This window comes from Nansenia antarctica (genome assembly GCF_963989245.1).
Source record: "Nansenia antarctica genome assembly, chromosome: 15".
Lineage (NCBI taxonomy): Eukaryota > Metazoa > Chordata > Actinopteri > Argentiniformes > Microstomatidae > Nansenia > Nansenia antarctica.
In genome coordinates this window covers 4,954,396-4,972,478 of record NC_137685.1, presented here as the reverse complement: position 1 = coordinate 4,972,478, position 18,083 = coordinate 4,954,396, and the positions used below count along the sequence as shown (strand labels likewise).

Here is an 18,083-nt window from a genome sequence, read left to right as displayed (position 1 = left end):
CCTGAGCGTTTAATTTAGGGTATTTCCACTTACATGTAAGCTAATCGGTTTGGGAATTGTTGGTTGCGATGTTTTAGACTGTTAAATGCCGATTAGCGACGCTATAAGAGACATATATTTAGGTTAATTCCCCCCGAGTGGAGCGTTTAGGGTCCCGTGCTTATGGTACAAGATGGCTGCGTTGTTTTGCAGAGCAAGTTTGGAGCAACACTGTCTAACAGCGTCTGAGGGCGTGGCCACACCTTCCCTGTCAATGACGTTTCAGCGAGCTGTCAAATGAAACCACGTTGTCAACAGACATTTAGATATTTCGTGACGTTAGAATTTTATAAGGTTCTATCTCCATTTTTGGTAAAAATTGATGTTTTTTTACATAATCTGATCCATTAGGTGTTTATTGATGCCTGTGTGGTGTTGTTTTTAAAATGTTGACATTTTTTAGTTAGTAATTAATAAAATACAAAGGTTCCATCTCACAAAACATAATGGAATGTAAAAACTTTGACGCTCAATATCTCTGAACTGCCCTAAACGGAGATAGAACCTTCTCATTATAAGCTCACGATGTATAACATGGTGTGAAATACATGCAAATTCATTGAACAATGTTTCGCGTCATTTGATTTCAAATGTATTTAAATGTTTTGGATTGGTTATGTAATGTACTGTCAAAATGTTGTGTGCACCCGTGTAAAATAAACCAATTGATAAAAAAATGTTTATTCAGCATGTATTTGTCATATTCAATGGGCAACAATTTGCACTTTTTGGCGATGCAAACTCCAAGATAAATTGTTATGATCATAACTTATTAGGCTACGTGACGCAAACCATTAATTAGCTTATGCTTCTTCCTACTCATTTTCGGACATGTTAAGTTAATAGTGGTTTTTTTTTTCTTGTTTTTTTGTTGTTGTTATAACTATTTTCTTTTTGATTTTGTCTTTGCTATTTTAATTTGTTCACATGTTCGAAATAAAGCTTTCATATCATATCAATTCAAATTGCGCTCTGGAGGTGTGTCCCGCCACACCCAACACAGCCCTATAAGAAGCACGTGAAGTTATTTCCAAATTGCACCTGGCGATAAATTAGACTAGATTTGAGTGTCGGCATTCGGTCAATGCTATGAAACACCATAAAAAGACGGCTTGTCTTGAAAAGTAGGAATATCCTTTAACCAGCAAAAATGAGCACTGGAACGCCTTATATTGGGAGTAAAATAAGCCTAATATCCAAGGCCCAGATACGTTATGAGGGCGTTTTATATACAATTGACACGGATAGCTCCACGGTGGCTTTGGCAAAAGGTGAGTGTTTTTTTTGTTGGTGAACGTGTTGATTGATTGTCAATAGTCCTGATGGGTTAATTCAATCTCAATTAATATTTAGGGCAAAATGCCTAGTATGGGCTGCCTGCTGCAGATTTAAGGTGAAGTTATTGCAACTATGTAGTCAATCTATGTTCCCTTGTGAGTGGAGTAAGCATGACACATGATTTCCCCCCCCCCCCCCCCCAAACAGTCAGGTCATATGGAACAGAACGTCGACCTACAGACAGACCGGTGCCACCAAAAGATGACATATATGAATACATAATTTTCAGGGGGAGTGATATTAAGGACATCACTGTGTGTGAGCCTCCAAAACAACACCATGGGTTACCTCATGACCCTGCCATTGTACAGGTATGAGATGTGGGCTAACATCAGCTGTAAAGAAAATGCAATCGAATATATTTATTATTATTTATATAAATACATTTTAAAAATTAGAAAATAAAATGTGTCACCAGAACCAGGTTACTTCACAGGGTTTCAGGAAGTTGATTTGTCTCTTATTTTGCAGTCTTCGATTGGCAGCTCCTTCGCTTCTGCTTACTCACCCCAGACAAACTACAGTCCCTACAGGCCTATGGTGCCCTCCTATAACCAGCTGGCTGCCAGCTCTCTACTCAACCAGCAGTATGCTGCAGCCTTGGGCCTTGGTGAGTGAAACGGAGAAAACCAGGACATGATAAGTAATTTTAATTATAATTTCAGTCGTCCTTTCAGTCGTCCTTGTGGGAATCCATAGGAAATTGTCCCATGACATTTTTGAAGATCAGATTTGGTGTATTTAGTTGAACTACTGTAATATGAAGCCTTCATATTTAACAATGTCTTCTTTGAAATTTCTTGATTTCTTCAGAATATGTTTCCCCCGGATCTAATGAACCCTGCTTACCATATCCTCCAAACCATTTACATTTACATTTTTGGCATTTAGCAGACGCCTTATTCCAAAGCGACTTACAATCAATACATTTGACTAAGCAAGTGAATCATCAATCCACCAGTCGTATCAGGAAAAGTAATCCACCTCAGGCCAGGGGCCATTGGCAGTCTCAGTACTCAAATGCCTTTGTTTCTACTATGTTAGGGGCACGACTCCAGAGCCCTCTGGCAAGGAGAGGTCCCACGGTGGAGCAGGCTGTCCAGACAGTGCCAGTGCCAGTGGAGAGGGCTCCCCAGAGAAGGGGCAGCCAGTCAGGCTCTCAGCAGCAAGGCAGAGAAGCTGCGTGTCCTCCCCAGTACCCAGGCCGGGACGGCCCCCAGTCTCAAAGGAGGACCATCTCTAATGGTAAGACCAAGCATCTAAGATTGGCATTAATAATAATAACTTTGATTTCTATACCGCCTTTCAAAAACCCAAGGTTTACAATTCTAAAGGGGAATGGTGAGAGACAAACAGAAAACAAGCAAAGCAAAACAGAAACAGTGACTGGGGGCTTTGCGGATCACTATGGGGAGGGAGTTCCAGAGGGTGGGTGCAGCCACGCTGAAGGCTGCATTTTGGACATTAATGGATTTATGGACTACTACTGGTGTATATCGAAGTCATGCATGCAAGCCTCAGCCAACGTTGGACCCGGAAACACGTCACGACTTAACAACCAAATTGTCCTTATCCATTTTTAGGTCAAACAACCTCCATGCGCGGCGTAGCCAGGGTCCAAGGTAACGACGAGGACAGCCGGCCCAGACGAAGACAGGGTATGTCACTTTTAAGGTTTCTAGAGTGATCTTATCATATTCATGGTCCCTATGCCTCAGTTAAATTCTATGCTCACAGGAAACCGCAGGACCCGAAATCGTGGGAGAGGTCAGCTTCTTGTGGAGAACTCCAAGGCCACACTCTTACAGTTTGAGTCTGACTTTGATTTTGAAACTGCAAACGCTCAGTTCATCAAAGACGACCTAGAGAAAGAACTTCAGGAAAAGCTGACCATCAAAGGTAAACCAGTTGGAAACAAATCTAATGCTGTAAAAATGGTTTAAGAACCACAATTTCTATACATATGTCTTGTCAGTAAGCATAACAGGGATCTACAGGGAGATCCAACTCGTGAGCTTAGAATGATAAGGTTCTATCTCCGTTTAGGGCAGTTCAGAGATATCGAGCGTCAAAGTTTTTACATTCCATTATGTTTTGTTAGATGGAACCTTTGTATTGTATATTCATTTCTAACAAAAAAGTCAAACATTTTAAAAATAACACCACACAGGCATTAATAAACACCTAATGGATCAGATTATGTAAAAAACTAAATTTTGACCAAAAATGGAGATACAACCTTATAATAATAATAATAATTCATTGGATTTATATAGCGCTTTTCCGAGGCTCAAAGACGCTGACAATATAGGAGATACGGAAAACACAAAAACAACAAGTAACGAGTCAGCGAACGGGGAGGGGGAAAGGGTGGTAAGGACAGGGGAGGTGGTTAGGGGTAGGGGAGGCTGTATGCATATCAGGGGGGTGGCAGGGTTAGGGGAGATGGGTAGGGGTAGGGGAGGTTGTATGCGTGTCAAGGGGCGGGGGGGCCGGGATGGGGGAGATGGCTAGGGGTAGGGGAGGCTGTAGGCATGGGAGAACAGGTAGGTTTTGAGGTGGGATTTAAAAGTGAGGAGTGAGGGTGAGTCTCTGAGTGGTTGAGGGAGAGAGTTCCAGAGGCGGGGTGCAGCTCGTGAAAAGGCACGGTGACCGAAGCCTTTGAGTTTTGAGGGTGGGACAGTGAGGGGAACAATGGATGAGGATCGGAGGGTATGGGTCGGGCGGTGGGGGAGAAGGTCAGTCAGGTAAGGGGGGGCCAGGCTATGGAGGGCTTTGTATGTGAGGATGAGGACTTTGAATTGGATGCGTTCTTTGATGGGGAGCCAGTGGAGAGAGTGGAGGACAGGAGTGATGTGGTCACGGGAGCGGGTGTTTGAAAGGAGGCGTGCAGCAGAGTTTTGGACCATCTGGAGTCTATGGAGGGAGCGGGAGGTGATGCCGGTGAGTAGGGAGTTGCAGTAGTCAAGGCGGGAGGAGATGAAGGCGTGGATGAGGGATTCAGCAGCGGGCGGGGAGAGGCAGTGTCTGATTTTTGCGATGTTGCGGAGGTGGAAGTAGGAGGTCTTGACGATGGAGCTGACGTGGGGATCAAATGAGAGGGTGGGGTCCAGGATGAAGCCGAGGTTGCGAGCCAGGGGGGAGGGGGTGATCGGGTAGTGTCGTCAATGGTGAGTGTGATGGGTCCGGTTTTATTGAGGGTGGATTTGGCGCCGATGAGGATGACTTCGGTCTTTTCACTGTTGAGTTTGAGGAAGTTGTGTGTGAGCCAGGTTTTTATTGCTGAAATGCAGTTTTCGATGTGAGTGAGGGGTGGGTTCTGGGTGGAGTTTGTGGTGATGTAAATCTGGGTGTCATCGGCATAGCAGTGGAAGTCCAGGTTGAATTGGCGGATGATGTGACCGAGGTTAGAACCTTATAATTCTAACGTCACGAACTGTGAGCCATTATCTTTGTCCACACCTTCGAGACATTACATGATTTGCTGTTTGTGGTCCAACTCTAAATCTCTGTTTCCAGATCCAGAGGAGAAGGTAGACTCTGGAGTAGAAACCCAGAACAGTGAAGGCACAGTGGAGGAGGATCCTCCAGCGGAGAAGTTCTATTATGACAAAACCAAGTGCTTCTTTGACAATGTCTCATCTGAGCTCCAGAATAGGTGATGAGATCTTCAGCTCCTTTATGATGTATCCATGTTCCCCCCTTTTTTCCTGGTAAAGCCGGAGTGTTTTTTGTTACACATCGTGAGCTTAGAATTATAAGGTTCTATCTCCGTTTAGGGCAGTTCAGAGATATTGAGCGTCAAAGTTTTTACATTCCATTATGTTTTGTGAGATGGAACCTTTGTGTTTTATGAATTACTAACTCAAAAATGTAAACATTTTAAAAATAACACCACACAGGCATTAATAAACACCTTTGGATCAGATTATGTAAAAAAAAAAAACTAAATTCTGACAAAAATGGAGATGGAACCGTATAATTCTAACGTCGCGACATGTTACATGATGATATTATGGTGAATATTGAATACAGTGACTCTAACGGTCTTCTGTTTCAGAAGGACGACCTGGACAGAGGAGAAGAAGCTGAACGTGGAGACCTTCGGGGTGCCGGGCCGCTTCCTGAGGGGCAGGGGGTTCCGGGGGGGCTACCGCGGTCGGAGGGGGCGGGGCGGCGCCAACCAGCGTAGCATGCAAGTAGGCAGTGGGAGGCTGTGAAGATGTGTATTCTCTTCCCGTCCAAAACACTACTGCTATTTATGTATTTTTGTTTACGAGTTTGAATACAGTGTACAGTCTTCAAATTATGTTGGAACAGTTTTTTGTGTTTACTTCCTTCCCCCGATCTTAGTCCTGATCCGAAGTACAAAAAGACAAATTACATTAAGAGCTTTAAGTTGTAGTTTCATTTTATTTGTTCATCGTTATGTTGGGCATATCATTGTATTTGTAGAGGAAGATAAATTGATAGTTCTCCAGTGCTCACTTACTTTCTTTTTTGCCTGCTACTGTGATGCAGTTTCTCTTGAATTTAGAACCACCCAATTATAATTTGTTGCCTCTTTGGAACAACATGCCTACAGGCATGCGAAGCTTTCACTTGTTAGAGACTGGACCAAAGCAAACATATAGATGATTGATTTTCTTTTTATTTATTCCTTGTAAATATAATTGAGGCGGCATGTCTATTGACTGCTCAAATGTGAACATGTGACTCTTTGAGAGCGAATTCCCATAGGTTGAATGTATTGGACATTAGTTACGGTTGTAAAAAACTAAATAATTTTCTCTTTTGATACACAATGAATATTGAAACTGTGGGAAACCTGTATTGTGACTTATCCATTACTAATAAACTACATGAGAAATGATCTGATTTGAAGTGAGTTTTCATATTCTCAAACATTGCAAACACATACGGTACCCACGTAGATTATTCGTGCATGTTCTCCCATTTTACTTAAGTTCCCAAGAATGTTGCATCTATACCATATGTTGCTCTGACATCACAAACATTATTTGTGCAGGCCTTTAGAGCTCTTAAACACAGAAACATTTGGTATACACCCAACAATAGCTTATAGCCACAACATTAATCTTCATTATTTGTAATGTTTTCCAAACTTGCTGTATCTGCTCCATATATTTTCAGAGATGAACCTCTTTTTTTTGTAATCAATTATTTATTACAAAACAGTACACATGAAAAACTCACAATTATCACACCAAACAAAAGAAGTGTCTGTCCTGACTTTTTTTTCTTTATCTTACCCCCCCACTATAAACACACGAGTAACCCCCCCCCCCCCCCCATGGCGATAACATCCCTTCCACCCCCCCCCCATAGTTCTTCATTACACTATATTTGGTATATCATAAAATCATAACAGTACAATATTTACAGGTTACATCCACATACAAGTCAGTTTACGAACACAGTCACTCCATCAACTCTTTTATCTTTTGTATTGCAGAGGTCCATGTTTGAATTGTCCTTTCCTTAGCTCCGTGTATTCTGGCTATAGATTGTTCCATATAGAGTTTCAGAGATAATTTTGGGGTTTGTTTTTATTTAACATAAAAAAGGACAAACACATTACATCCCTTGGCAGCATCAATCAATCAAACCCTAACCCACACATATCAGAAAATATTGGACCGTATACATCCAGTTGGAAATCAAAACAAGGAAAAGGAAAAACAAATAAGAAACTGAGTATCAAAAGCAATACCACTAGTACAACACAGGGTCTGGGGCGCTTCTCAGAAAAAGAAAACATTTTTTTTAGGGGTGACCATCGTCGTTGAAAGAGGTCTGTCCTTAAATTTAGTTGGGCAGTCAGAGCCTCCATCCCATATACCTTCCTTAATTTTCCTCGCAGTCATCAGGAGTATATGCAACAGATACGTCTGGTCCCTAGTACACATGTCCTCTGCAAACAGATAAAGTATGAAGTGACTAGGGTTGAGCGGTAGGCCAATTCCCAGACTTGTGTCTCCCCCTTCGGCGTATGGGTTGTTGTTTCCTCTCCACTCCACCAGGCTCGGGGCCGAGGGGCTACCCTTTTACCACCCCGAGACCTGGTTGAGGGGCTACCCTTTTACCACCCCGAGACCTGGTTGAGGGGCTCACCCGGGCTATATTTCTGGACACCCCTCCAGAAGCCACGTCATCGTCTCGTCATCTAATACCGACAGACCATGCATCCCGTTGGGTGGGTGGTACACCGGGCAATCCAGGATAACATGGTCTGCGGTTTGGTCCTCTGCGCCACACCCGCACGACGCATTTGGGGCCAAGTCCCATCTGTGCATTGATGAGCGGAAACACCCGACGCCAGTCTCCCCCTTTATCTCCTGTTAGATTTTTTTTTTTTTTTTAGATAAAAATGGGCCATGGAAGGCTACTATTTTATCTCTGATAGTTTGAGACGCTCATCCAAGGTAGGTTTGGTAGGTCTGCAGATCGAGGCCAGCTGACTGAACTTGGGGTCCAGATCCTCCAGCTCTCTCAGGTGGAAGGTGTCAGGGATGGAGATGGCGTCCAGCTCAGAGTGAGTCTCCGAGTCCCCCTCGTTAGTGTAGGTGTGAGGCTCATAATCCCCTAACTCCTCCCCTGGGGCCTGGATGCAATGCAATCTCTGGAGAGAGAGGGAGAGAAAGGAGGACAGGTGATGGGATGGGCCAATTTGGAGAGGTAGTTAAAGTAAAATAATATAATTTTAAGATTAAGGGTTAGCAAATCCAGTTTGTGTGATTTTAGCTTTCATTCATTCCATTCCCACCCTAACCCATCACTGGTACAAAAGCATTGTATATCAGGCGAAATGGGTGAGACACAGTACGTTGTTCATGTCACCTGCTTCAGTACAAACCTGGTGAAGCAAGAAGGACAGGGCTTCGCCTGTCACATGACCAGAGTCCTGTCTAGTCATGGAATATGACCTGTTCACAACCGGTCCCTGTAGAACAGTGGAGAGACACAGGGCTATGTATTATATCATATACTGGCCAAAATGGGATTAATAGGTTGTGAGTGACCACGATAGGTTTTGCTATGGATTTTCTAGCTTTGCTCCATTCTATGCATTGGCTTTGAGTAGTGAGACTCTATTCCTCTATTCCCCAAATCGTGACGTTAGAATCATAACAATTTGGTCAAAATTGAGTTTTTTACATAATCTGATCCATTAGGTGTTTATTAATGCCTGTGTGGTGTTATTTTTTAAATGTTGAAATTGTTTAGTTAGTAATTAATAAAATACAAAGGTTCCATCTCACAGAACATAATGGAATGTAAAAACTTTGACGCTCAATATCTCTGAACTGCCCTAAATGGAGATAGAACCTTATCATTCTAAGCTCACGAAATGTTAACCCCAGTATGATGTTCCACTGTGTCAATGACCAATAGACACTTCCTCAACTGTACTGTACTGTACCTGGTGGTGTTGGTATCCATTGGACATCTCTGATGAGGTTATCTTCTATGGTTAGAAAAGGAAATGTTATGGGTGGGGAAATGTATAACACTATAGGAGGTAATATATCATTACATAACTGATTTAGATAAACAAACTGCATTCCTCGTTGTCTGAAAACAGAAGTCAGAATTGACTATCATTTGGATTTGGGGGTCATTTGTTGTGAATGATTAAAAGAAATGGCTGGAGGTAGATAGCTTACCTGGAACATTGAGCCTCCTTTGAAGAGATTAGAAAGATGTGTATCCCTATGATCGCTGACTTTGTAATAACTGCCATGGTGATCTAAAACCTGTAAAATGTATGATTGATAAAATAGTTAGGTACTGGCTCATTAAACTACATGTTTAGTGTGATTTCATTTGATAAACTATGAATAATTCACTTTAGTGAAGGGTTAAAATGTTACCTTTTGCGAGCCAACCGTTTTAATGTCCTGGGTACGTTGCATTCTTCCCTCAGTTTGGTCCCGATTCCAAAGTGAACTCTGCTGATTGTCTGCAAGTAGCACCAGTGGTGCAGCAGCCGTCTTGACAAAGACAATAAATGTTACTATCATCAACAGATACAGAAAATGCAGTATCTTACATGTTTTATTTTGCTTTACTTTTTGCATGAGGGTTAAAATGTACATTTTACATTTACATTTTTGGCATTTAGCAGACGCCTTATTCCAAAGCGACTTACAATCAATACATTTGACTAAGCAAGTGAATCATCAATCCACCAGTCGTAGCAGGAAGAGTAATCCAGCTCAGGCCCGGGGCCATTGATAGAAGGAAAAACCTTCTTCTATCACCTTCTTCTAAACCTAGTTTTTTTTTTATATAGACACTGGAGAAACAGAGAAACAGTATAAGGGGGTCAATAGAAGTTTTTAGGGGACACAGTAGAGGGGAAAAGCGGGTGTCTTCAGGAGACGCAGTGCTGGGGGGCAGTAGATGTCTCAGGAATGTTACCTTTCGCGAGCCAACTGTTTTAATGTCCTGGGTTTGATGCAGTCTTCCCTCAGTTTGGTCCTGATTCCAAAGTGAACTCTGCTGATGATTGTCTGCAAGTAGCACCAGTGGTGTGTCAGCCACCTTGACAAAGACAGTACATGTTACTATCATCAACAGATACAGAAAATGCAATATCTAATGTTTTATTTTGCTTTACATTTTGCATAACGCCTGGGCCACACCGGATACCTCCACCTCAGCAGTAGCGTGTGCGTCATTTCGGCGCCCATGTTAACAGGTTACAGCAGCCACACAGTGTGAGACGTACAGCTCAAGGCTGGTCTAACCTGTTAACATGGGCCCCAAAATTAAACACACACACACGCTTCTGAGGTAGAGGTATCTGGTGTGGCCCAGGCGTAAGGGTTGAAGTGTTACCTTTCGTGCGGTAACCTTTTTAATGTCCTGGGTTTGTTGCATTCCTGCCGCAGGTTGGTCCTGACTCCAAAGTGAACTCAAAGTGAACTGATTGTCTGCAAGTGGCACCAGTGGTGTGTCAGCCACCTTGACAAAGACAGTACTATGTTACTATCATCAACAGATACAGAAAAAACAGTACTTAATATGTTTTATTTTGCTTTACGTTTTGTATAAAATAGATCTATAGTACATTGATTGACCGGTAGAATTACCTTGCAGTCTGTTCCTGGGTTCTCGATGTTGCATACCATCAGAGCCTGCCCAGAGCCGTAATCTAACTGGACGATGGACATCTTTTCTTCTCCGCACGAGACGAAAATCGCCAACACCAGGAAAACTGGACGGTCAAACACAAATCCCAACAGGCACATCTGTTGGATTATTATCCTTGGCTTGCAATGATATGGTCAATGATGTGATTTATGTGTATAATTATAGACCTAGTTTCCTAGTCTGTCTAAAAATCATCCTACTGAAAAAAAATAGACACTTCAGACTTCAACGTCAGTATGAATCACACAGTGTATCAGATGAGTCTCTTACACAGTAGCACAAAGAGGGAGAGGAACACAATGCCGATGGCCGCAGAGCTCATTTGTGTAAATGTAACAGCAGCCCTGCTGTGCTGGCAGTTGGGAGTGACCGAACAGTCGCACGCCGTCACGTAGAGGTTGTGAATGGCAAACTGGCCCTGCTTGTCCGAGATCTTCAGCTCAAGTGTGTGTGGGCCAGCATGCACAGCGGGCTCCCTCACCAGGTTCACAGTGTAACCTTAATGAATGATAAAGCATACAGCTAGATCAAAGAAACACATAAACGTTTTTCTGAGGGGGTTTTGAGGGCACAGCAATAAAAGTTTGACAAAATCACGGACAGTGTCAGAGCCTAATAAGGGAAAGTTATTCAAAAACGAACCATGTGCAGGATCCAGACGCCATTTCGCCTTGACGTCTCCCAGCAGCTCAAAGAGGAAGGGGCCTTCATACGGCTCGGCGTCCAGTTCGAAGGCTGTGATGTTGGCTGCGGTGGGACCCTCAGACACACACATGTCCACGTGGTTCACCGACAGTTGCGGAACGTTGTCATTCTGGTCCCTCACGTGGATCCTCAGGGTCCCTGTGCCGGTCATAGGTGGGTCTTCTGGCAACGAGAGAGTGCAGGTGTCCCCAGATTAAATCGTGAGCTTAGAATGATAAGGTTCTATCTCCGTTTAGGGCAGTTCAGAGATATTGAGCGTCAAAGTTTTTACATTCCATTATGTTCTGTGAGATGGAACCTTTGTATTTTATTCATTACTATCTCAAAAATGTCAACGTTTAAAAGATAACACCACACAGGCATTAATAAACACCTAATGGATCAGATTATGTAAAAAACTCAATTTTGACAAAAATGGAGATAGAACCGTATAATTCTAACGTCACGAAATGTTAAATAAAAAGAGGAATTGTAAACATAGTGTGTCTTCTCATGTCAACTGTGATACTGAATTGTTTGTGTGTCATATTACCATTATCTATTGCGTAGAGGATGACTGTGTAGATATTGTTGACCACATAGGGGGACTCCCTGTCTGGTATCTTAGCTGTGGTGATGTTGCCTGTATGAGGGTCTACTGTCACCCAGTCATCTGGGTCATCTCCCTTCATGTATCTGGTAGGAGGAGGAGAAACAGGAGAAAAAACTAAATGAGTGCCATGCCTTGCTTTGCCTCAGTCACTATTTCAAAGGTTTATATTGAGTCAGACATTGTGTCAATGCCACCCCCCTTGTTCCAATTACACCTAGGATGATAAAGAATCACTCAAGACTTACACGATTTCACTGTCAAGGCTAGATTCAGGGTCAACAGCAAGGAATGTCTCCAGATAGTATCCAATCGCTGTGTTCTCTACTACCACGGCGTCTTTGATAGAAACAGTAAACATCGGTGGGTCGTTGATGTCCTGGACTAGAACGGTGAATGTCTCAGCGCTGGGCTGCGGTACGTGTCCTGGACTAGCGTCGCCTCCGGTGGTCTCCACAGTCCACAGCCGCCCTGAAACGAGTCTGTCCTTCACCTCACAGGAGAAATACGGCTCCTCGTTCTCCACTCGGACCGACACCTCTCTCTCTGCTCCGTCTTCAAAGTCCAGAGGCTACAGTCACACATCACAGAGGGGAAGGGGGGACCATGCTGTTATCATCAGCAACAGAACAACGACTTCAGTGACATTTTTCTTTCTTTTTTTAAGTAATTTTTTTCTGAGTGGGGCAGTCCCACTCATATTGTTCATTTGTTCATATTGACAGATATAGTAGAGATTTAGACAGGAAGGATGGGTGAGAGAGAGAGAGAGGAGGGATGACATGTAGGATATGTCCCCGGCCGGAATCGAACAGATATATAGCCAGAACAAATATAACGATTTGTCTATGAAATTGGTGAATCAGTTGTTTATGAAGAAGCCTTTTTTTGCTTACTATGTTTTACGTCCAGTCAAATGAACGAATGGTATGAAATGCTGAAAGGCACTACAGTACAGTATGCCATTAATTAAATCAAGCAGGAAGGCAATATCTCAGATAACTGGTTTTATTAAATAAAATGACAATAATGCAGTCTGGAAAGACTCACTTTGACAACAGTTAGGATTCCATCGTTGGTTTCTGGGTCAGTCTCTATCTGGAAGTGTCCTCCGCTGTCCCCCTCAATGGTATATCTGGCCCTCCATGATGGCGTGTCCTTCACATCCCTGTCTGTCACATGGAATCTCAGTGGTGAAGCCCCAGTCTCTCCCTCCATCACCATGCCAGTCCCCTGATGTAAGAGAAGTCAAAGATGAACAGGGTTCCCACACCTTCTGAAACATCAAATTCAAGCACCTTTCAAGGACTTTCAAGACTCAATTCCCTCAAATGCAAGGACCCAACTTACACGACATAGTTTGAGACAGATCTAGATGAGAATTTATATAACAGGAACTATCCTCTCAAAGACAACAATTAAAAAGAGAGGCTTGAATGTGTGAACACTAGATGGTCTCTTGCCTTCTCTATCACGGAACAGCAAAACAATATAGTGTGAAATATGTGTAAAGTTAAGCAATACAGAGACTTATTTACTAGTTGACGAGCTAAGAAAAACATTTTTGAATATATATTTATTTATTTTTCGAGAGAGGGGGGGAAATTCAAGCACTTTCAATGACCCATGTCTATTTTCAAAAACTTTTAAGGCCTTGATTTTTTTAGATTTTTTTCTCAAATTCACAAACTTTCAAGGATTTCAAGGACCAGAGGGAACCCTGTATACAGATCCAGAGATCCAGGTGAATTCTATCGATGGGACAAGGGCATTAATACGTAATGATTATTCTTATACTGAATGGCTCTAGACGAAAAGTATGTTTGATAAGCATGCAATTACAGTATGGAACTATATGGAAATGACACATTGGTCATGTGCAGTGGCGGACTCAGGCTGTTTGAAGGGCAGGGGCGAAAAGAAAAAAAGGGCACCTACTGATTTTTAGTAAAAATCAAAAAAAAAAAAAACTACTGCAGCCCTGAGTCCGCCAGTGGTCATGTGTCATTTACATGTCATTATGTTTCCAAAGGCCTACCTACCGTGTGACCAGTGATCTTTGGCAGGTGATTGTTCCCGTTCTCAACATGGATGATGACAGTAGTCGAGCTTGACAGACGGACAACGTTACCATGGTCCTTTGCCTCTACGAACACTGTATATTTCTCAGCTCCCTGGAAGTAAATTAGGTATAGAATGAGAAATTAGGAATTGTCTTGATAGAGTTGTTCATTAGATTAGCACTGTCTACTGTTTCCAATGACAGCAGGAAAGCCACGGGCGGTTTATATAGTGGAGAGGTGTATATATAGGTCATGCAAAGCAGATTATCTCCTGAATACTTCACACGGCTCCAGTGTCACTTACAAAAGAGATGTCAACATGTTTCTACAAATCTCTGAAGTGGGTGTAGCTACGTATGCACTGGAGGCTGTATGATTTACTGCTCCATTACACCTGTTCTATCAACATGTTAATATAATACTACTCATGTTGATCTACCTCTTAATATGCAGTTTCATTGGTTATTCAGTGATTTCAAAGATAAATTGACTTGCCTCATATTCCAAGCATCCCTTGAATGAGACCGTGCCTTGGCTGTCAATGAAGAACTCAGCATTTGGTGGGTTTGGGGACACTGATGTGATTGCAAGATCAAATGTTGAATTTGGGGAGCCTGTCAGGTCGTTATCGTAGGCCAGCACAGTGAGTAGATAGGTTCCTATGTGAAGAGAGAGCTTGTAGACAATGTGTGTAAAAATGTAGTGACACAATCATGTTTTTGTCATACTGTATGTGTCTTATACCATATACACGTTTAGCCTACCTTGTGCAAGTGCTTCTCCGATGCTGATCTCATACTTATCGTTCTTAAAGAGGGGCGGGTTGTCGTTTATATCTAATATGTCAATGTCAACCGCTAGTATTGTGTCAACTTCTGTGTCAACTTCAGAGTCTTTTTGCGCCACAAATGTAAGCTGTAGGATTGAATTACAAAATGTTGTTATTATATGTTGACCTTGTTTGTACCACATGGCAATGGCAATGAATATGATGCAGGGCCTCAAGTCTCACGCATTGGGCGTGAGACACACGCGGCGTGTGAGCGTGTGAACGGGTTGAAATGCGTGTGTCTCACGCCCAATGCGTGAGACTTGAGAGCCCTGTGATGTAATATCATTAGCAACAGAGATACAAGACTGTGCATGTGCTGACCCTCAGGTTTTGATAAATTTCATAGTCGACTGCTTTGTGGATCATGATCATGCCCGTGTCTGTGTCGATAGAGAGGACCCCCGTCGGCTCCTCGTCCACTCCCGTCCCGTGGAGTTTGAACCGAGGTCGGTGATCTCCCTCAAAGGGAATCTGAACCAGAGTGGTAGAAGTACACAATACCTCTGTCCATTAGAATTATAAGGTTCTAGGATCTCCATTTTTGTTAAAATTGAGTTTTGTACATAATCTGATCCATTAGGTGTTTATTAATGCCTGTGTGGTGTTATTTTTTTAAATGTTGACATTTTTGAGTTAGTAATTAATAAAAATACAAAGGTTCCATCTCACAGAACATAATGGAATGTAAAAACTTTGACGCTCAATATCTCTGAACTGCCCTAAACGGAGATAGAACCTTATAATTCTAAACTCACATCTTGACATCATTAATTAAATTGATTATGATACCAAGCAGTGTCTATTTCTATTGTGCCATCAAAATATAGTCAATCTGCATAACACAAAAAGAACTTACTTACTGCAAACATTACTGTCAATCTGTACTTACTTTGCCCAACTCATAAGGGAAGGGTCCAGGGTGTCCCTCTTCTATACTGAAAGAGGAGACGACCCACGCCCTCCTCTGACGACTCAGGGGGTCTGAGAAGGCGACACTGGCCAATGTACACACCTGAGGGAAGCACTCTTTCTTAGCACATCAAATATTCATGTTAAAGATTATCTGTAAATCATCTAGGCGCTATATGTGGGACTGTCGGTCCGATATTGTAAAAAAAGAAAAAAAAGTGGATTCTCAAAATAATCTGCTGGGCCAAATATTATTGGTGATGGGCCAGCAATGGCCCACGGGCCGCCTATTGCCGACCCCTGATCTAGATGTTTATTTTTCTAAGGAATGTAATGAATACATCTTGAAATTATTCATCAGAGAACAAGAAAGAAATCAATTACATTTCTATATGTTCTATGTTCTAGCTGTTTTCCAGCTGTATTTGTTCAGGTGTATTACAGCAGTGCACCGTTGTACCATTGGAATAAAATAATATATACGGTACATGTGGGAAGACGGTACATGTGGGAAAAATAGGGTTAGGGTTAGGTGCTAGGGTGCTAGGGTTAAGGTTAGGTTTGGGGTTAGGGGTAGGGTTAGGGTTAGGGTTAGGATTAGGGTTAGGGTAAGACATGCCAGCATGTACTAAGTCGACGTAGCACCTAACCCTAACCCTATTTTTCCCACATGTACCGTATTCCCACATGTACCGTAACATATATATGGACTATATATCTTTAACCAGCCAGACCTAATAATAGCAGAAATACCTGTACCCTAACCCTAACCTGTTTAAGAGGATGTCATAAAGAAATGGCAGAGTAGGGTATCATTGTTTGTATCAACAGCTAAGGAGCAGCTTAACCTGTTCATGGCTCATAGTATTGTATGACCATTGTTTAAACCTGTTAGGGTTAGGGTTAGGGTCCTAGTATTGTATGACCATTAAACCTGTTAGGGTTAGGGTTAGGGTCATAGTGTTGTATGACCATTACACCTGCTAGGGTTAGGGTCCTAGTATTGTATGACCATTAAACCTGTTAGGGTTAGGGTTAGGGTCATAGTGTTGTATGACCATTAAACCAGTTAGGGTTAGGGTTAGGGTCCTAGTATTGTATGACCATTAAACCAGTTAGGGTTAGGGTTAGGGTCATAGTATTGTATAGTATTGTATGACCATTAAACCAGTTTTGCAGGTGATTGTTCTCCTCATAAGCACAGCAGACCTTGTATTTGACCCAACAGACCCCCACTCCTCATAAAGGAAAATGACAAAGTCATTGGGTTCATATTACACCTCCTGTAGTAAAGTCACACCCAGCAAAGCCCTTATGTGGGAATATGGAGTTACTCTGACTACAGAGTACTCAAAACACACATCATGATGGGGTATTTGAATTGCAGTTATATATATATATATATATATATATATATATATATATATATATATAGTATATATAGTATTTTGGAATAAAACATAAAACAGCCCCAATACAGCCTGTTAGTGATGGACTGTTCACTGACCTGTAACTGTTACAATGTCATGGTTTAAAAAGGGATCAATAATGGATCTACATGCATGGACATTCAGAAATTTGTCAAAATTTAGTTTTTTTACATAATCTGACCCATTAGGTGTTTATTAATGCCTGTGTGGTGTTATTTTTTTCAATGTTGAAATGTTTGAGTTAGTAATTAATAAAAGACAAAGGTTCCATCTCACAAAACATAATGGAATGTAAAAACTTTGACGCTCAATATCTCTGAACTGCCCTAAACGGAGATAGAACCGTCTCATTCTAAGCTCACGAAATGTGTAAACTTGCAGTGGATATTGTAATATTCTATCTACGTTATTTGTATAATCTTTCTGCAGCTGCAACGTTTGCAGGAAAAGTGCTATACAAATCCAAGTAATTATTATTATTATTATTATTATTATTATTATTATTATTATTTCATAGTGGTCCTGTAAGTATTCACATTGGGGTCACGTTAGAAGAAGAGGAGAAGTACAAGTTTTACGTTGACGTATGTAATCATTTATCACTGTAAATATCAAACAAACTGAAAATCAAAAGTACAAGTTGTATTACTGATCAAAAGTAATGACTTACCAGAATGGAGAGAGAGATGAATATGTTAGATCCCATGGTAAAGTTAGTTACCTTAGGTCTCTATGTTACATGATCTGCTGGAGGGATGGAACAACAACATCTACTGAGAGAAGACAGGGGATACCAAACCCTGCCTTTTACGTTACGCACAGCCCATGGAAATTACAGTGTGTGTGTGTGTGTGTGTGTGTGTGTGTGTGTGTGTGTGTGTGTGTGAGAGAGAGAGAGAGAGAGAGAGAGAGAGAGAGACAGAGAGAGAGAGAGAGAGAGGGGGGGAGAGAAGGGGTATGGGGGCTATTGGGAAACATAAACAATTTTAGCAATGCCA

At 42.0% G+C, this 18,083-nt stretch overlaps 1 protein-coding gene across 1 annotated transcript; it reads left to right on the top strand.

The window, feature by feature from the left end:
- Window positions 1-1,189: 1,189 nt before the first annotated feature.
- Window positions 1,190-5,597, top strand: LOC308170928 (protein LSM14 homolog B-like; the record flags this gene model as incomplete). The annotated part of the gene is made up of 7 exons (XM_080545781.1): window positions 1,190-1,310; window positions 1,525-1,688; window positions 1,849-1,987; window positions 2,422-2,622; window positions 3,115-3,276; window positions 4,897-5,035; window positions 5,438-5,597. 7 exons carry the CDS (start codon window positions 1,190-1,192, stop codon window positions 5,595-5,597), a joined length of 1,086 nt encoding a protein of 361 aa, XP_080401907.1.
- Window positions 5,598-18,083: the final 12,486 nt, after the last annotated feature.